The sequence below is a fragment of the Schistocerca piceifrons genome, chromosome 9 (genome assembly GCF_021461385.2).
Source record: "Schistocerca piceifrons isolate TAMUIC-IGC-003096 chromosome 9, iqSchPice1.1, whole genome shotgun sequence".
NCBI classification, from domain to species: Eukaryota; Metazoa; Arthropoda; class Insecta; order Orthoptera; family Acrididae; genus Schistocerca; species Schistocerca piceifrons.
Window position 1 is genome coordinate 32,908,201 of NC_060146.1, and position 21,526 is coordinate 32,929,726.

Genomic DNA, 21,526 nt, shown 5'->3' on the forward strand with positions numbered 1-21,526 from the left:
GATCACTGTCATTTACACCGGTGTCAGGGATAGGAAACCCGGTCGCTGGAGGCCACAAGGCAGAAGAGACGCTAGTTACACAAAATTATTACTTAATGATTAAACTTTCCACAAATTTAACTTGCAATTATGCTCGAACAGGCAGTACATGACCGCCGATGGCAAGGATCCACACATCCAAATGTGCATGCGTCGCTAGCGTACCCAACACGCCATGGTCACGCGACAACACGCTCTGTCACCGGAGTTCACGTCTTCTCTGCAACGCTCCTTCATGTTAGGTGTCTCCTTTTAAACTCCAGTGTTGAAACAGAGAATGTAAAGAAGCTAGTTAATATCCCACTGAGGCGAAATGAACAGCAACTACTCGTGGGGCGATTCTGTATACAACCAACACGCGGGGAGCTCTTCCGTCAACTCGACCCACTCGTTACACACAAACGACATACATCACGTGGCGACTCCGTACAAACGACCACGCCTGGTCCGCGCTGGAGAGCCACACTGCCCTCCCGTCTCCACCACACTCTCTCTGCGCACCACACCCCTACTTCCGCGCCACCACGCGAGGTTACCACCTGTCAAAGATCTCACAAATGCAGATATCGATAGCCGAGGGAAAAGACAACCAAGCAGCCACTTAATGACAGACAACATATCAAACAAACATGTCAGGGGAAGGAAAGGAAAACCAATGCAATCTAAACACAAAGTGTAGCACGAGTTGATACACGGCTCAATACCATTCCTTACAAATGACTATTAATCAAATTGCGTGCATATGGAGTATCATCTCAGTTGTGTGACTGGATTCGTGATTTCAAGTCATCGAGTAGAGCAGAAGTGATATCTGGCATTCCGCAAGGTAGTGTCATAGGCCCTCTGCTGGTCCTGATTTATATAAATGATCTAGGTGATAATCTGAGAAGCCTCCGTAGATTGTTTGCAGATGATGCTGTAATTTACTGTCTAGTAAAATCATCAGATGATCAATTCCAATTACAAAATGATCTAGAGAGAATTTCTGTATGGTGCAAAAAGTGGTAATTAGCATTAAACAAAGAAAATTGTGAGGTCATCCACATGGGTACTAAAAGAAATCTGATAAATTTTGTGTACACGATAAATAGCACAATCTAAGGGCTGTCAATTTGACTAAATACCTAGGAATTACAATTACAAGCAACTTAAATTGGAAAGACCACATAGATAATATTGTGGGGAGGGCGAAACAAAGACTGCGCTTTATTGACAGAACACTTAGAAGATGCGACAAACCCACTAAAGAGACCGCCTACATTACACTTGTCTGTCCTCTGCTGGAATATTGCTGCATGGTATGGTATTCTTACCAGGTGGGATTGATGGAGGACATTGAAAAAGTGCAGAGAAGGGCAGCTCATTTCATGTTATCGCGCAATAGGTGTGAGAGTATCACTGATAAGATATATGAGTTGGGGTGGCAGTCACTGAAACAAAAGCAGTTTTCTTTGTGGCGAGATCTATTTTCGAAATTTCAATCACCAACTTTCTCTTCAGAATGCGTAAATATTTTGTTGACTCCCACCTACGTAGGGAGAAATGATCATTATAATAAAATAAGAGAAACCAGAGCTCGAACAGAAAGATTTAGGTGTTCCTTTTCCCCATGCTCCATTTGAGAATGGAATGGTGGAGAAGCAGTATGAAACTGGTTTGATGAACCCTCTGTCAGGTACACAAGTGTGAATTGCGGAGTAACCATGTAGATGTAGATGTAGTCGCGAGCCACTGCCCTGTTGTATACCAGCCTGGTGACCTCGTCTGGATCTTCACTCCTGTTTGGAAAGTTGGTCTCTCTGAGAAGCTCCTCAGGCGCTACTTTGCACCTTATAAGGTTGCAAGACAGTTGTGTGGTGTTACTTATGAAGTTGAAGATTTTGACCCCCACACAAGACAACGAAAGATCAGAGATGCAGTCCATATCCTTCGAATGAAGCCCTACAAGGATCCTGCAACCCAGGGTAAATTCGAATCTCCAGCGACAGGCAGCAAGCAGAAAGATGATGATAAGCGTAGCGGCAAAGGAAGTTCTAAGAAGATCACCACCAGGGCGAGCATCAGTCATTGGGAGTCGGAGTATGCAGGACTGATGACTCATTCCCGGGATAGGAGGATGTAACACCGAGACGCTGTTCTGTTAACGAGGGAGCAGTCTCACAGAAGACGCTGCGTAGCACTGTGGCGTAGTGGTTCTGATACTAAACTGATGCATGGAGGGTCGTAAGTTTGAAACTCACCTGGACTGTACAATTTTAATTTCTATATTTGGTTTGAGTACATTCTAGAAGTATCCACAAATGTCAAGAATCATTGTACTGGAATGTTCTGTAGCTGTATATATACTGTATGTGTTCTGGCTGAGGCAGTTCGCTCGGCGCTCTTGTGTGTGCAAGTGCTGAATAAACCTTTGTTAAGTGAAGTTAGTGTTCGTCATTCATCTAATTACACCTTCTTCTACGTGACGATATAAAAGGCAATGTCCTGACTGAGTGACTGACTCACTGACTCATCATCGACCCACCAAATCCCCTGAGGATGGAAACTGAAAATTCTGAGAAGTTGTGGATCTTATACTGTAGGCTTCGTTTAAGAATGGATTTTTCAAAATTCCAACTCAAAGAGGGTAAAATAGGAATGAAGAGCTTTTTTGAAAATGTCACTATTAAGGCAATTTTGAAGCTAGACTTAGGAAAACTGGTATTTTGTTTCTCAGTTAGAAATAAAGAAATACATGTTTCAGCATTTTTGGAAATTTAACCCTTTAGAGGTGAAATAAGGGGTGAAAGCTTTTTTTTTTTTTTTTTAAAAAAAATGTCATTATTAAAGAACTATTAAAGCATTTTTAAAGCTATATCTATGAACATTGGTATTTGACTTCTCAGTTACAAATAAAAAAGTACGTGCTTTACTGTTTTTAGAAATCGAACCCCTCGGGGGGTGGAATAGGGGATGTTCCTTTTCACAGTATTGTTTTATTATGAAAGCATTTTTAAAGCTAAATCTATGAAATTTTAAATTTACATTCTTAGAAATAAAAAAAAATGTGTTTCACTGTTTTTGGAAATTCAACACCAGTGGAGGTGAAATGGAGGATGGAAGATTTTGCAAGCCTTTTTGATGCTAAAACTATGAAAATCTGTATTTGTCTTTTCTGTTAGAAATAAAACACATTCATGTCACTGGTTTTGGGAAGTCAACCCCTTAGGCAGTGAAATAGGGGTAAAACATTTTATGAAAGTATTTCATTGCAAAAGCATTTTTAAAGCTAAAGCTTTGAAACTAGTATTTGGGTAGAGATGAAAAAATACGTGTTTCACTGTTTTGGGAAATTCATACCTTTGGGGGGGTTTGAAATAGGGTCAGACCGATTCACTGACTCATCATCAGGCATCATTTAAGAAGGGAGTGTCTGAAATCCCACTCCTAAAAGTGTGAAATAAGGGATGAAAGGCTTTTTGAAAGTATGTCACTGTTAATGGAATTTTGAAGCTAGAACTGAGAAAACTGTTATTTGGTTTTTCAGTCAGGAAATTAAAAAAAATATATTTATTTCAACGTTTTTGGAAATTTAACTACTAGGGGAGTAAAATGGGAAGTGAAAGGTTTATTATTATTATTTTTACTAAAGAACTACCAAAGAAATTTCAATGCTATGTCTATGATAACTGGTATTTGACTTCTTTGTTAGAAATTAAAAAAAAAAAAAAATGTGTTTCAGTGGTTCTGGAAATTCACCCCCTGAGAGGGTGTAATAGGGGATGAAAATTTTTAAGAAAACATTTCATTACATTAAAAAATTTTTGAAGCTAAATTTATGAGAATTGGTATTTCGCTTCTTGATTAGGCAATGGAAGTTGCCGTGAAAATATCTCTACAAGAATGCAAAAGTTAAGATTTCAAAAACTTTGGACATGAGCTACCAGAATTGCTTTTTTGTCAGAAGTACATTTGGAAAACACCACGCTCATATGGAGTTAATTAGGATGTAAAGCTTAGAATATGTTGTAATTTGTGTACAATGTAAAAATTTGATTAAATAAGAACAAAAAAAATCTCTGCTGGCCATACAGTCTATACTAGCTAGTCACATTACAATAATTTCTTGTTCTGTCTGCCTTCCCATTCTTTATTACTGTGTACACACACAGATGACATTTTAGGCACTGTCCCAGAGATTTTTGTATTGGTAGGTGATGGCTGGTCACAGAAAATCAAGTGATGTTATGCTTGTGCAGAAATAACTGAAGAATTTCACTGTGTTTATGCAGCATGTTATTAATTGCTGCATAGGATGGTAGGGTTTTAGTTTTGCATGTTGGTATTCTGGTTGCTGTGAGTTTATTTATCAATTGCCATTTTTTATTTGTAGTTCACTGTTACTATTAGAGTTTAAATATTGTCATTTGGAGATAGTGAGTGAAGCTGTTGATGCTAGAAAATGGAGTGACAAGTGAAGAGAAAGTGGAACATTTCTGACATATTCTTCTGTTTCAATAGAGGGTGTAGCAGCAGTAGAGGTAGCCAGAAACATTTTCACTGTGTATGGAGATAATGTGTTAATTCACAATGATCCACATCAGTGAACTTGTGAACTGGTAGATGTGATGAAATGTGAACATTCCACCATCATGTGACATTTGCATGCAGTGGGGAAGGTTAAAAAATTGGTTGTATGGATACTGTATTCTCTAAGCTAAAATCACAAAACTCAGTGGGTGGCCATATATACATCTCTGCTTGCTTTTCATCAATTGGCTTGTGAACAACACAAACCATTCCTATCCTGTATCGTTACTGGTAACGAGAAATGGTGTCTTTATGCTAATGTAAGAACTGGAATGGAATGATTGAGCCTAAACAAAGCAGCAACTCCCTGTACAAAAGATCTGTGCACATCTGTAAAAGATAATGTTATGCATCTGATGGAACTGTGACAGTGTGGTGTCCTATGAATTGATTCCCTGAGTTGTAATTGTCATGCTGACATTTATTGTCAACAACTGTCTTGCAGACACAATCCAACTGGAAAGGCTGCACGAGGTGATTCTACTCGACGATAATGCCTGTGCGCATTCTGCTAGACTGGAAAAATAAAAATAAAAAAAAAAAAAAATAAAAAAAAATGTACAAGTGTTGGGTTGGGAAGTCATTCCACACCCGCATTATTCAGCTAATCTCGCACTCTCAAATTTTCACCTTTTCTGCTGTTTGCCGAACAGCCTTCAAGGAACATCCTTTCTGAACGAAAATGCACCCTGTACACAGCTCGATGAGTTCTTCGCCTCAAAATCACGAGATTCCTACAGTTGCAGAATCGAAAAGATAGCCAGCATTGGCAGACTAGTAAATAGTGAAAGAGACTGTATTATTAATGACAAAAGTCTCTTGTTGTGTGTACCTGTTGTGTCCATTAAACTTACAAGAAAATGCTACAAATGTATGCATCAGACAAGTACCTGAAAAAAAGGAAACAATTAATTGCAGAACTATATTTTTTGAGGTGACAGTTGCAGCGTAAAAGCTACCCCTCGTCTTCCTCCTGCAGCATAACATTTCAAATCATCGCATTTACCACCTGTCATCAGTGAGAGTGCCCTGCGGAATCATAGTGTTCGTGTGTCATATCGTGAAGGGGATTCCATTTGAATTTGTCACCAGTTTATATTTCTTTCATTTTGCAGACGAAGGAGGACGAGCTTACAAAAGTTCGCAATGAGCTCTCGAAAGCTTCCAAACTGCAAGACAGCTACCTGAAAAAAGCCCAGCATATGGACCAACTACGAGGCTACGCAGAACAGAAGAAGGCAAAAGCCATGGAGACTTTGGCACTGGTGCAGCGGGATATGGAGGCTGCCAGGAAGCAGGCAATTCAGGACAAGCGCACAATCGAGAACGTGACGCGCCAGAAGGAAATACTCAAGAACAACCTGCTGAAGCAGTCCAGTAAGTTGCTGAAAATGTGACATCAGCTTTCAGAGTAACATTGTTGCCGTTAGATTATATCTGGGATAGTACATGCCATAGACCCGATAGCAAAGGCATTCTCAGAAATGTGTAGCTTCGACATAGATTAAGACAAATTTATTACCTAAATTGACAAATATTAGTTGATCAAAGACAAAATAAACCTTCCCATTGCATAGCTTCATCTTCCCTCCCACCTCCACGATCCTAATCAGCATTTCTCCCAAGGGTACTTAATTATTTGCTGTATGCATGAGGACCGTTCAATAATTAAAACAGAGAAACTGTATTTTTCAAAATGAGACTTTTACATTGAGGTGAAAAAAGTCATGGGATTCCTCCTAATATTGTGTCAGAGCTCCTTTTACCTGGCGTAGTGCTGCAGCTCTACATAGCATGGACTCAACAAGTTGTTGGAAGTCCCTTGCAGAAATGCTGAGCCATGCTGCCTCAGTGTTCCCGGAACAGAATTTTGTGCTCAAACTGACTTATCGATTATGTGTCATAAATGTTTGGTGGGATTCATGCTGGCTGGTCTGGGAAGCCAAATCATTCCCTCAAATTGTCCAGAATGGTCTTCAAACCAGTCATGAATAATTATGTCTCAGTGATGCTGCACATTGTCATTCATAAAAATTCCATCATTGGTCTGAACACAGAGTCCTCAAATGACAGCAAATGATTTCCAAGTAGCCAGACATAATCATTTCCAATCAATGATTGGTTCAGTTGGACCAGAGGACCCAGTCTGTTCCATGTAAACACAGCCCACACAATTATGTGGAGCCCCACCAGCTTGCACAGTACTTTGTTAACAACTTGGGTCCATGGCTCCGTGCGGTCTGTGCCTCACTCAAACACTACTAATTGCTCTTACTAATTGAAATTGGGACTATCTCACAAGGCCACAGCTTTCCAGTTGTCTACGGTCTAATCAATACGGTCACGAGTCCAGGAGAGGCACTGTGAGCGATGTCGTGCTGTTAGCAAAGGCACTTATGTCAGTCGTCTGCTGCCGTAGCCCATTAATGCCAGATTGTGCCACACTGTCCTAATGGATACTTTCTTCGTATGTTCCACATTGATTTCTGTGTTTATTTCATGCAGTACTGCTTGTCAAAAGATTGGGAATTCTTACAACAGCCTCACAGTACATTTACTCACTAATGAAATTTGTTCTCAACAACATGGACCAGTTTAAAAATGACAGTGACATTCATGATTATAATACCAGAAAAAAGAAGGACTTGCACTATCCTTTACTCAAGCTATTGTTGGCACAGAAAGGGGTAAAATAGGCTGCTATAAAAATTTTTGGCAAATTACCAGATTAAATAAAATGTCTGACAGACAGCAGTAATAGCTTCAAAAATAAATTGAAATCATATTTCCTTGACAACTCTTTCTATACAATAGATTAATTCTTGAATAGGAATAAATAAATCTATAAGTACAGTGTATATACATGTTGTGCAATTGAAGGGAATGGGGTAAATAATAGAAATATTAATCATTAACACTGTACAGTAATATATATATATATATATATATATATATATATATATATATATATATATATATATATATATATATATATATATATATATATATAAAAAAAAAGAAAGATGATGAAACTTACCAAACAAAAGCGCTGGCAGGTCGATAGACACACAAACAAACACAAACATACACACAAAATTCTAGCTTTCGCAACCAATGGTTGCCTCGTCAGGAAAGAGGGAAGGAGAAGGAAAGACAAAAGGATATGGGTTTTAAGGGAGAGGGTAAGGAGTCATTCCAATCCCGGGAGCGGAAAGACTTACCTTAGGGGGAAAAAAGGACAGGTATACACTCGCACACACACACATATCCATCCACACATACACAGACACAAGCAGACATTGTTCTCAGAACCTTAGGCCCCCTGCAAAACCTTTCACCTGACTCCATCAACCTCCTGACCCCACCGACACCCCGCACCCCTACCTTCTACCTTCTTCCTAAAATCCACAAACCCAATCATCCCGGCCGCCCCATTGTAGCTGGTTACCAAGCCCCCACAGAACGCATCTCTGCCTACGTAGATCAACACCTTCAACCCATTACATGCAGTCTCCCATCCTTCATCAAGGACACCAACCACTTCCTTGAACGCCTGGAATCCTTACCCAATCTGTTACCCCCGGAAACCATCCTTGTAACCATTGATGCCACGTCCTTATACACAAATATTCCGCACGTCCAGGGCCTCGCTGCGATGGAGCATTTCCTTTCACGCCGATCACCTGCCACCCTACCTAAAACCTCTTTCCTCATCACCTTAGCCAGCTTCATCCTGACCCACAACTTCTTCACTTTTGAGGGCCAGACATACCAACAATTAAAGGGAACAGCCATGGGCACCAGGATGGCCCCCTCGTACGCCAACCTATTCATGGGTCGCTTAGAGGAAGCCTTCTTGGTTACCCAAGTCTGCCAACCCAAAGTTTGGTACAGATTTATTGATGACATCTTCATGATCTGGACTCACAGTGAAGAAGAACTCCAGAACTTCCTCTCCAACCTCAACTCCTTTGGTTCCATCAGTTTCACCTGGTCCTACTCCAAATCCCATGCCACTTTCCTTGACGTTGACCTCCACCTGTCCAATGGCCAACTTCACACGTCCGTCCACATCAAACCCACCAACAAGCAACAGTACCTCCATTATGACAGCTGCCACCCATTCCACATCAAACGGTCCCTTCCCTACAGCCTAGGTCTTCGTGGCAAACGAATCTGCTCCAGTCCGGAATCCCTGAATCATTACACCAACAACCTGAAAACAGCTTTCGCATCCCGCAACTACCCTCCCGACCTGGTACAGAAGCAAATAACCAGAGCCACTTCCTCGTCCCCTCAAACCCAGAATCCCCCACAGAAGAACCACAAAAGTGCCCCACTTGTGACAGGATACTTTCCGGGACTGGACCAGACTCTGAATGTGGCTCTCCAGCAGGGATACGACTTCCTCAAATCCTGCCCTGAAATGAGATCCATCCTTCATGAAATCCTCCCCACTCCGCCAAGAGTGTCTTTCCGCCGTCCACCTAACCTTCGTAACCTGTTAGTTCATCCCTATGAAATCCCCAAACCACCTTCCCTACCCTCTGGCTCCTATCCTTGTAACCGCCCCCGATGCAAAACCTGTCCCATGCACCCTCCCACCACCACCTACTCCAGTCCTGTAACCCGGAAGGTGTACACGATCAGAGGCAGAGCCACGTGTGAAAGCACCCACGTGATTTACCAACTGACCTGCCTACACTGTGATGCATTCTATGTGGGAATGACCAGCAACAAACTGTCCATTCGCATGAATGGACACAGGCAGACAGTGTTTGTTGGTAATGAGGATCACCCTGTGGCTAAACATGCCTTGGTGCACAGCCAGCACATCTTGGCACAGTGTTACACCGTCCGGGTTATCTGGATACTTCCCACCAACACCAACCTATCCGAACTCCGGAGATGGGAACTTGCCCTTCAGTATATCCTCTCTTCTCGTCATCCGCCAGGCCTCAATCTCCGCTAATTTCAAGTTGCCGCCACTCATACCTCACCTGTCTTTCAACAACTTCTTTGCCTCCACACTTCTGCCTCGACTGACATCTCTGCCCAAACTCTTTGTCTTTAAATATGTCTGCTTGTGTCTGTATGTGTGGATGGATATGTGTGTGTGTGCGAGTGTATACCTGTCCTTTTTTCCCCCTAAGGTAAGTCTTTCCGCTCCCGGGATTGGAATGACTCCTTACCCTCTCCCTTAAAACCCACTTCCTTTCGTCTTCCCCTCTCCTTCCCTCTTTCCTGATGAGGCAACAGTTTGTTGCGAAAGCTTGAATTTTGTGTGTGTGTTTGTGTTTGTTTGTGTGTCTATCGACCTGCCAGCGCTTTTGTTCGGTAAGTCACCTCATCTTTGTTTTTATATATAATTTTTCCCACGTGGAATGTTTCCTTCCATTATATTGCTTGTGTCTGTATCTGTGGATGGATATGTGCGTGTGTGCGAGTGTATACCTGTCCTTTTTTCCCCCTAAGGAAAGTCTTTCCGCTCCTGGGATTGGAATGACTCCTTACCCTCTCCCTTAAAACCCACTTCCTTTCATCTTCCCCTCTCCTTCCCTCTTTCCTGATGAGGCAACAGTCTGTTGCGAAAGCTTGAATTTTGTGTGTATGTTTGTGTTTGTTTGTGTGTCTATCGACCTGCCAGCGCTTTTTATATATATATATATATATATATATACAAAAACAAAGATGAGGTGACTTACCGAACGAAAGCGCTGGCAGGTCGATAGACACACAAACATACACACAAAATTCTAGCTTTTGCAACAAACTGTTGCCTCATCAGGAAAGAGGGAAGGAAAGGGAAAGACGAAAGGATGTGGGTTTTAAGGGAGAGGGTAAGGAGTCATTCCAATCCCGGGAGCGGAAAGACTTACCTTAGGGGGAAAAAGGGACGGGTATACACTCGCACACACACACACATATCGATCCACACATATACAGACACAAGCAGACATAAGCACTGGTAGATAGACACAATAAAAAACACACAACACACACACACACACACACACACACACACACAAATTTCACTCTTTCGCAACCCACGGTTGCTTCATCAGGAAAGAGGGAAGGAGAGGGAAAGACGAAGGGATGTGGGTTTTAAGGAAGAGGGTAAGGAGTCATTTCCAATCCCAGGAGTGGAAAGACTTACCTTAGGGGGAAAAAGGGACACACACACACACACACACACACACACACACACACACACACACACATATCCATCTGCACATATACAGACACAGGCAGACATATGTAAAGGCAAAGAGTTTGGCCAGAGATGTCAGTCGAGGCGGAAGTACAGAGGCAAAGATGTTGTTGAGTGACAAGTGATGTATGAGGGGCGGCAACTTGAAATTAGCAGAGGTTGAGGCCTGGTGGGTAACGGGAAGAGGGGATATATTGAAGGGCAAGTTCTCATCTCCGGAGTTCTGACAGGTTGGTGTCAGTGGGAAGTATCCAGATAGCCCGAATGGTGTAACACTGTGCCAAGATGTGCTGGCCGTGCACCAAGGCATGTTTAGTCACAGGGTGATCCTCATTACCAACAAACACTGTCTGCCTATGTCCATTCATGTGAATGGACAGTTTGTTGCTGGTCATTCCCACATATAGAAGGCTTCACAGTGTAGGCAGGTCAGTTGTTAAATCCTGCGGGTGCTTTCACACGTGGCTCTGCCTTTGATCGTGTACACCTTCCGGATTACAGGACTGGAGTAGGTGGTGGTGGGAGGGTGCATGGGATAGGTTTTACACCAGGGGCGGTTACAAGGATAGGAGCCAGAAGGTAGGGAAGGTGGTTTGGGGATTTCACAGGGATGAACCAAGAGGTTACGAAGGTTAGGTGGACGGCGGAAAGACACTCTTGGTGGAGTGGGGAGGATTTCATAAAGGATGAATCTCATTTCAGGGCAGGGTTTGAGGAAGTTGTATCCCTGCTGGAGAGCCACATTCAGAGTCTGATCCAGTCCCGGAAAGTATCCTGTCACAAGTGGGGCACTTTTGGGGTTCTTCTGTGGGAGGTTCTGGGTTTGAGGGGATGAGGAAGTGGCTCTGGTTATTTGCTTCTGTACCAGGTCGGGAGGGTAGTTGCGGGATGCGAAAGCTGTTTTCAGGTTGTTGGTGTAATGGTTCAGGGATTCAGGACTGGAGCAGATTTGTTTGCCACGAAGACCTAAGCTGTAGGGAAGGGACTGTTTGATGTGGAATGGGTGGCAGCTGTCATAATGGAGGTACTGTTGCTTGTTGGTGGGTTTGATGTGGATGGACGTGTGAAGCTGTCCATTGGACAGATGGAGGTCAATGTCGAGGAAAGTGGCATGGGATTTGGAGTAGGACCAGGTGAATCTGATGGAACTAAAGGAGTTGAGGTTGGAGAGGAAATTCTGGAGTTCTTCTTCACTGTGAGTCCAGATCATGACAATGTCATCAATAAATCTGTACCAAGCTTTGGGTTTGCAGGCCTGGGTGACCAAGAAGACTTCCTCTAAGCAACCCATAAGTAGGTTGGTGTATGAGGGGGCAATCCTGGTACCCATGGCTGTTCCCTTTAATTGTTGGTGTGTCTGGCCTTCAAAAGTGAAGAAGTTGAGAGTTAGGATGAAGCTGGCTGAGGTAATGAGGAAAGAGGTTTTAGGTAGGGTGGCAGGTGATTGGCGTGAAAGGAAGTGCTCCATCGCAGTGAGGCCCTGGATGTGCGGGATATTTGTGTATAGGGAAGTGGCATCAATGGTTACAAGGATGGTTTCCGGGGGTAACAGATTAGATAAGGATTCCAGGCATTCGAGAAAGTGGTTGGTGTCTTTGATGAAGGATGGGAGACTGCATGTAATGGGTTGAAGGTGTTGATCTATGTAGGCAGAGATACGTTCTGTGGGGGCTTGGCAACCAGCTACAATGGGGCGACCGGGATGTTTGGGTTTGTGAATTTTAGGAAGTAGGTAGAAGATAGGGGTGCGGGGTGTCGGTGGGGTCAGGAGGATGATGGAGTGAGGTGAAAGGTTTTGTAGGGGGCCTAAGGTTCTGAGGATTCCTTGAAGCTCCACCTGGACATCAGGAATGGGATTACCTTGGCGAACTTTGTATGTTGTCTGAAAGCTGATGCAGTCCCTCAGCCACATACTCCCGACGATCAAGTACCATGGTCGTGGAACCCTTGTCAGCCGGAAGAGTGACGATGGATCGGTCAGCTTTCAGATCATGGATAGAATGGGCTTCAGCTGTGGTGATGTTGGGAGTAGGATTAAGGTTTTTGAAGAAAGATTGAGAGGCAAGGCTGGAAGTGAGAAATTCCTGGAAGGTTTGGAGAGGGTGATTTTGAGGAAGAGGAGGTGGGTCCCACTGTGACGGAGGACGGAACTGTTCCAGGCAGGGTTCAATTTGGATAGTGTCTTGGGGAGTTGGAGCATTACTACTGAATTGGGGTGTTGTGGTTCCAGATTGTGTTGACTAGAATTTTGAGGTTTTGGGGGCAGTGGAGCTGGAAGTGGGAGATTTAGTAGATGGGAGAGACTGGGTCTGTGTACAATGAGAGGAAGTGGTGGAATCAACCAGAAGCAGCACGACAGTTTTCAGCATTAAGTTTTTTGCGAATTCTAAAGCCTATTCTTTCAGTATTGCACCTGAAATAGGTACATTAGCTACACACTATTGCTGAAACCGAGTCTGTAGGCATTTTTCTGCACATGGAAATTTTCCATACTGAATATGCATCAGTTTCTCACTACTTGTCCTGGCTTTTGAAGCTCTGGATCATATCTGCATTTAATTTGCCAGTATGGTAGTTAAGGTGGAATACGGGATTTTGAGACAGTCTGCAATGCTCACTTTATGTTCACTAGAACTTTTTGCACATCTTCAATTATATTTACTATCTCCTGCGTGGAAAGATATCTTCTTTTATTTTGTGATGAACTCGTCATTTTCACGTGCACAAAAATTAGAAACTACACTTAAGAATTGAATTCACCAATTACAAAAACACTCCTAGTTTCACTCACTGTGCTATCCACCTGCTTACACTACTGTCAAGTGTCACCGGTACATATTGTGTGACTGTTGGACCGCGGGCCACATTCCCTCCACATTACACGATGCCATCGAGAAGTGCTGCTCCACATCGCTTGTGCATTCGAAGTTCACGGGGCGCACAATGTCATGCCACTACTGAGAACAGGTGCAGCTGTTGCTGTGTGCAAATTTGGTGCTGGCATTACTGCTGCTGTTTTCGCTGACATCTCATGCTGACTGTTCGTGAGTCAGCTGCTCAGCCAGCAACCTTGAGTGGTGTGTGAAGGCCGCTGTAGGGAGCAGTGTTCCAAGTTATATAGTTTGAAACTGACTACCACAGTGTCACCATGTGTACTGTAGCTAAGGTCTCAGTAATAAGTGCAAGACAGCAAAGCAAAGTCGCTGGCCACACCATATACAAAACGTTTTGAGAGAATTTCTCAGTCTTTGTAATGTATAAGTGCAACAAAAATAATAGTGTAAAATTGCGGAGAAATATGAATGGAAGACTTGAACGTGGAGTAACTTTGCATGCAAATCGAAAAAGTGCACAGTACACAGTGTAAAAGTGCAAAAGACGTAGAGCTGAGAACATATAAATGTGACCAGAATGAGATTTTCACTCTGCAGCGGAGTGTGCGCTGATATATAAATGTGGTTTCACTGTAACATGGTGCATATGACACGGGAGATCCGTGAAAAACCCAGGAATTTTTTCATCTGGTAGAAAACTGGGAAAAACCTGGGAATTTTTTTAGAATTCTGTGATTTTTTTGTTCTTTTTTTGTTTTTTGGGGGTGGGGGGAAGTAGGGGGTAGTGGTGCCAAATTCATAGTCTTGCAGAAAAAAACCTCATTTAACAAAGCGTCTGGTATCCAGCACACATTGGTGTATCGATTGTTCATATGATTTTGAAAAGTATCCCTGTTGGTTTTTGAACATTTTTGAGCATATTCTAAGTTTATTTCTGAATGAATCGTAAGTTGATTTTTGAATGAGTGCATAGTGTACATCATGTCTCTACCAGCGGAATCCTCCTCATGTCTAGAAATAAACTTTCCTGCAGACAGAAGGGGTCGGGGAACAGGGACATCACACATATTATGGAAAAATATGACGATTCCAAATTTATATAAAAATTTCATACTACTACTTTTCGATCTCTTTCTTGAGAAGCTGGAGCATATGAATGAAATGTGAATCTATTACCTAACTTAAAACTTATTACTTGTAGTAGGCCTAATAGAAATTTGATATTGGTACTTCATGAATTATATTCTGTCGTGTTAAAAAAAGGCGACCATTTGTGCCAAAACAGTCTCGTTTATTTGGTGTGTGTTACAATTGCTGCAATATTAGACAGGGCTATTTCATTTTATCTAGCAGACAGTGACAAAATGCATGTAATCAGATTGAGAAACCACACCAGTCTTGGGTACTGTTTGTGTTAACAGCTTTTTCAGTATTAGACAATGACATTTTGTTTTTTGATGTAGCAAAACGTTTGATGAAGTTTGAGGAGGTAATAGATGCTTTCGCAGAACGGAAAGCATGCCATATAAAGCTGTAGCAAGGTTAGAGAAAAAAATAAGCTAGGACTTCAGGATTGAAAAATGTGTACTTTCTTGTCACTTGTCTTTATTGGTTTTATGTATCGATATTTAATTTTATGTTACACAAAAAAGCAAGTTATTAGCTAATATACAATAAAGAGTGCAAATTTTCTGAATAGTTCTTGTTCTCCTGGTTACAAATAATCCCATCCAATATTAATTGCGAGTTTTTTTTTAAAAAAAGAAAAAAGAAAAAGAGGGGCTGTATGTCAAACTGGCCACCTGGGAGCAGGAGAGGTACCACAGGACATTTTAATTTCTACTGTCCTGAATATAGTTTGATTACATCCATTACAAAATGTTGTTGTTGTTGTGGTCTTCAGTCCAGAGACTGGTTTGATGCAGCTCTCCATGCTACTCTCCTGTGCCAGCTTCTTCATCTCCCAGTACCTACTGTGACATACATCCTTCTGAATCTGTTTAGTGTATTCATCTCTTGGTCCCCCTTTACAATTTTTACCCTCCACACTGCTCTCCAATACTAAATTGGTCAGGGTGTATACAACCTGGGACAACCGGAAGATCTGGGAAAAACCTGGGAATTTTTTCATGCAGGAGAAAACCAGGAAACACCTGAGAATTTTTTAGAATTCCGGGAAGTTTTCATTGTTTTAGTTTTCAGTTAAATTTTTGTAACTTTGAGTGGTAAGAACCAATACTCTAACAAAGAATATTACTGTATATCGCTACTGCAGCAATAAAACACGAATGAGGGGGGGGGGAAAAAAAAAAAAAAAACCCCTTGAGTTGCAAAGGAAATGCACCACATACAACAACAAAACACAGTCCTCATACAAGCGTCTGCCAACAGCAAGATGTGTCAAAGGCTATAGGAAGACTATGCAATGTTTCATAACAACAAATTGCCTACGATGAGCGTGACTTCACAACAGTTTACCTTAGATTCATTTGAGTGGTTGCGAATGAGTTTATGCTCATGTGCAGTTGAATCATGTAAGAGTAGTACCTTGCTCTCGCTTGTGGCTACAGAAGTGTGATAGTTAGCTGTATAAGCAATAGCAGCAAGCAGACAAATGCTGTCTGGAAAAATGTTACTGGTGCACCTAAGCTGCCAGATTCATGTATGCGCAACAGGCCCGGAACTAGGGGTAGGGGGCGAGGGCAAGCAGAGGTACCTACTCCGGGCGGCAGATTCGAGGGGGGGGGGGGGGGGGAGCAAATTCATATCATATTCTTGAGGAAAAAGATCATGTTTCACAAAGCGCCTAGCAACCACTGAACATTGGTCTATCGATTACTCATATTATTTCTAATGCATCCCTGTTGGTTTTTTAACAGTTTTGATCAAATTCTAAGTTGATTTCTGAATGAATCGTAAGTTGATTTTTGCTTGCCTGCACAGTATACGTGATGTCTCTGCCAGGAGAATCCCCGTCACATCTAGAAATCCACATTCCTGCAGACAAAAGAGGACGGGGCTATACGAGCTGAGCGAATAGAGCTGAATGGGTGAATGCCAATCACTGTTTATGTGGTTGACTGGGTTTGCAAATGGTCAGCATTGTTATAATTACTAGCAAATTCCATAGATTCAGACTACCAGAGTGTAAATAAATAACTAACAGGAATAACGGGCGACAAAGATTATGTATTGTCTTCTCCGAGTATCCAAGGAAATGAAATTTGAAAGAAAATTTTCGGCCAGACCCCTACACTACTAAGGGCCAGTTGTACAGTCCCCAGCTAGCAGCCGCTAAAGTTCTATTCGGGGAGTCACACAGACAACGTGTTGTACGAACACGTAATAATGCCTAACCGGAGAATAAATGCGGGATAACTACACCGGTGATTGCAGCAGGGTTAGTGAAGTTAACCAGAGAATAAGTTTTGACACTGGCAGGAATAGTTACAGAGTTAGTGATGACAAGATTGTTTGTTGGAACGAGGAAGGAGAAGAAAAGGGGACTCACACAAATTATGGAAGAATATGATGATTCCAAATTTATATAAAAATTTCATACTACTACTTTTCGATCTCATGCTTCAGAAGCTAGAGAGTATGAATGAAATGTGAAACTATTTTCTAACATAAAAATTTTTTGGTTGTAGTAGGCCTAATAGGCATTTGATATTGGTACTTCGTGAATTATATTCTGTATTGTTATAAAAATGACAATTTATGCCAAAACAGTCTCGTTTATTTTGTGTGTGTAACAGTTGCTGCAATATTAGCCAGGCCTATTTCGTTTATCTAGCAGACAGTGACAAAATACACTCAATCAGATGGAGGGACCACACCAGTCTTGGGTAGTATTTGTATTAACAGAGTTTCTAGTATTAGACAACGACATTTCATTTTTTCATTGACGAACTTTGATGAGGTAATAGATTCTTTCCCAGAAAGGAAAGTATGCCGTATAAAGCTGTGGCAAGATTAGAGAGAAAAAAAGCTAGGACTTAAGGATTGAAGAAATGTGTACTGTCTTGCTTGACTCTTGTTTTTACTCATTTTATGTATCATATATTTAATTTTATGTCACACAAAACAGTTATTAGCTAACAGGCAGTAAAGACTACAAATTTTCTGAAGAGCTCTTGTTCTACCAGTTACAAATAATCCCATCCAGCATTAATTGCAAGTTTTTTTTAAAGAGGGGCAGGATGTCAAACCGGCCAACTGGGAGCAGGAGAGGCACCACAGGGCATTTTAATTTCCACTTGCCTGAATATAGTTTAATGGCCCCTTTACAATATATTACACGTTTGAATTCCACAGAGCGAAATACAGAGACTTGTGATGGAAGAATGCTGTGTGAAGAGGCTTGGCACTGCACTTCGGCATAATTAAGACCAAATAACATGTATTACGTTCCCTCAAACATATATGTCTTATGTTACAGACTCTTCAGAAAGATGAGTGCTAAAAAATGAAGATATCTTTGAAAAGTTGATTTTTTAAATTTTTGTCATCCTACCTCAAATGCTTGAGGGAGGGGAATGCCACTATCTAATATTGCCCCGGTTCAGGAATATTGTAGATGTGGACCTGATGCACAGAGCAATCTGAGTTGTAGTGGGGAGTAGAGATGGGTCGAACTCGTTCATTCCCGTGAACTACTTCATTCATTTCACTCTTTGCCGTGAAGCATTCAAGTGAAGTAGTTCATTCATGAAGTACGGAAGCCCGTCAAAGTTGCCCAGTTCACCACTCAGCCGCAGCTACGCTCGCTTCACCTCACTCGTACAATAAAGCTTCGTAATACTTCATAATTTTACCAACACATGGCCGAACTATGCAGTAACATGCACACAACGTTTTATGCTCTTACAGCGTCTGAGTTAACTTAAATAGAGCATGGTCGAAGGTGACAAAGGAAAGATAAACAGAGAAGCCTGTCACATATAAAGAAGGTATTACATTTAATCTTACTCGATATTTTCTCATGAAGCGTCCAAAAAGGTCTTTATCTCCCAAGTGAAACCTTATTTGTTGTATTCATGGACTGAAAACTAGGGCTGCCAATGAAAGCAGTCCAATTTTATGTTCCTTTTAAAATTTAATCCAGAACAGCATGAGTATGTTTACCACTGTCACAAACTCTATATACCTACATTAATTAAACAATTATTCAAAAGTTTTCCTGTAGATTTTATTTTTGTTGAGAATAGTAACCCTCCAAATTCAAAATGTAAACTGTCACCTGTAGTCATTGGTATGATTTTTGATAAAATCCCTCTTTATTTTATTCGGAAAGCAGTTTTTGTGTCTGTTCACTCTTATACAATGGCTAGCAACTCGCGATCGCGTGAAAGTAATGAAATTTGGGGTTTCTTCGCCGATTTATGTGATGGGAAAGAAAAGCGCAACTGTTGTTCTAAGTGTATTTCATATAAAGGAGGAAATACATTTAATCTAGCGCATCATGTTCGAGTGCTGCATCCAACAGTGTCATTGTCAGTCAAGCGCTTAGCGCCCCCTGCTCCTGCATCTTCCAATATTTCTTGGACAAATAACCCGGACAATCCGGAACCAACATCAGCAATTGCCAGAAGCGAACAGCAGTCGGTGCCAGAAAATAACAGTATCACTTAATTATCAGAGAGCAGACATCAATATCATGGAACATTACCTATGTATTTTCCGAAACCTCTTTTGAACAAAAGAAATCAGGAGTTAGATTTCACACTTCTGGAGACTGTTATAAAGGATTATTTGCCCTTCAACATAGTGGAAAGTGAACATTTCCAAAGTTTTGTAGGCAAACTGAATGATGCTTACAGAATGCCAGCTCGGAAGACCATTTCCAATACACTACTACAACAACAGTATGCCATGATGAAAGAAATGGTGAGAGTCAAAATTAATTCTGCGGAAGTGGTTGTGCTGACAATGGATGGGTGGACTTCAACCACAAATGAGAGTTATTTGTCAGTGACAGCACTCTACATTAAAGATCTGGAGCTGGTGTCTTCCCTCCTAGAGTGCTTTAAATATGACAAAAGGCACACGTCAGAAAAACTCTCCGAAGAACTGCGACGTGTCACAAGGGAATGGGACATTCAAGAAAAAGTCATGTGTGTTGTTAGTGACAATGCTGCTAATATTGTGGCAACTGTGACTCACAGCCTGGAAACACATCCCCTGATTTGCACACACACTCAATTTAGTTGTTCAGAATGGGCTTCCACACATTCAACCCATTCTGAATAAAGTAAAAAAAAAAGTTGAATTTTTTAAAAGGAAGTTCGCAGGTCTGCAAGAGACTGAAAAAGATGCAGGAACAGTTAAAAGAGCAAGTTCTGACACTAAAACAGGATACTGTTACAAGATGGAATTCAGCCTATGATATGCTGTGAAGAATAATCGAGGTGAAGAATTCCCTAATGACAGTTATCACTTTGAAGTATCTGGATCATCCAAATCTGACTACAGAGAACACTGCAAGTGTAACACAAGCCTGTGACCTGTTGAAAGTTTTCAAAGACTGCACTGAGGAAATGTCAAGTGAAAATGCTGTCATTGCTTCTAAAGTTATACTCCTTAGTCACTCATTGAAAAAATGGTGTTGTAGGTTTGTTAATAACACTGAAATTCGTGTAGACGTGCAACAGATGGCCAAAAAGTTAGCTGAAGACCTAAAACGACTATTTCAAAATATAGAGGAAAATTCAATTTTCGCAGAAGCAACTTAATCGGATTCCCAGTTCAAATTACGTGGTTTTTCTGATAAAAATTCTGCTGAGAAGGTGAAATTAGATTTGATCAGGCACTGTGAGAAATTTGTGACGAACACATCCACTGCTACTGCAACAATCTCAGTTCCAACCACTGAATCTACTTCTAGTCTCTGGCTTGAATTTGACGAAGTGTTTTCCTGGCTGCTGAGTAATCCACACCCGAGAGCTGCTGCAATAGTGGAAGTGGACAAATATTTACAAGAGCCCCTGCTACAGAGACAAGGAAATCCACTTCAGTGGTGGTCTAAACGGCTGTCGCTCTTTGAACTTGCAAAAATCGTTGTTGCAACCTCCACGCCGTGTGAAAGAGTGTTCTCGAAGGCAGGACATCTTATAACTGACAGAAGAAATCGCCTGACAGGAAAAAAAAGTGGAACAAATCATGTTCTTAAACGGAAATCTCTGAATATTCGCCAGATCCGTTGATGTTTATTCATAAATATATATGTATTTTTTAAAAATTTAACTAGGATAATCCTCAGATTGACATTTAGTATAATTTGCACGAGATAAACATTCCTACATGGACGATTATCTTTCAAGCGCGTATTCCACGTATGCTTCAGTTCCAGACTCACAAGGTAATCAATTTATTTTAATGTTGGCTGTGCGTGCTCACACAGCCAGCCTCTTCTTTTGTATCTTTAATATTCATTTGTCTACAAGCGCTGCCAATGGTAGCCTAACCGTAGACGCGAAGTATAACTGCACAAATGGTCACGGGTAATGATGTCAGCACTGCAGGAAGCAGCTGACGCTGCCTTCCCCTCGCCCCTCACCCCCGATCCCCTCCTAAACCTAACTTTACCCACAAACACCACGCGATTCGTCGACTAGCAGTAGAGTGACGTATCGCCGATGTAGTGGGAGAGGAGAAGAGAGTGAGTGAACTATAAAAATGTGTGGAGTGTGCTATCTGTGAAGAGTTTGAGTTCATTGAAATTGAGTAGTTAGTTCAGACTTCACTGGAGTGTAGCGTTCATTTGAACGACTCATTCACGAGCTCCCCTTCACGATCTACCACACGTACCCAGAAGTGCTGGGTATTTCTTGCAAAGATTGTTCATGTTGACGCAGAAGCACTGAAATGGCCA

General features: G+C 41.6%; 1 protein-coding gene across 1 annotated transcript in view; it reads left to right on the forward strand.

Annotated features, from left to right (window-relative positions):
* LOC124716668 (cilia- and flagella-associated protein 58-like) overlaps window positions 1-21,526 on the forward strand; it is a 300,831-nt gene that overhangs the window by 143,156 nt on the left and 136,149 nt on the right. The window contains exon 10 of the mRNA XM_047243206.1: window positions 5,724-5,985. Coding sequence (XP_047099162.1) covers window positions 5,724-5,985 — 262 coding nt within the window. The remainder of the gene's footprint in view (window positions 1-5,723; window positions 5,986-21,526) is intronic.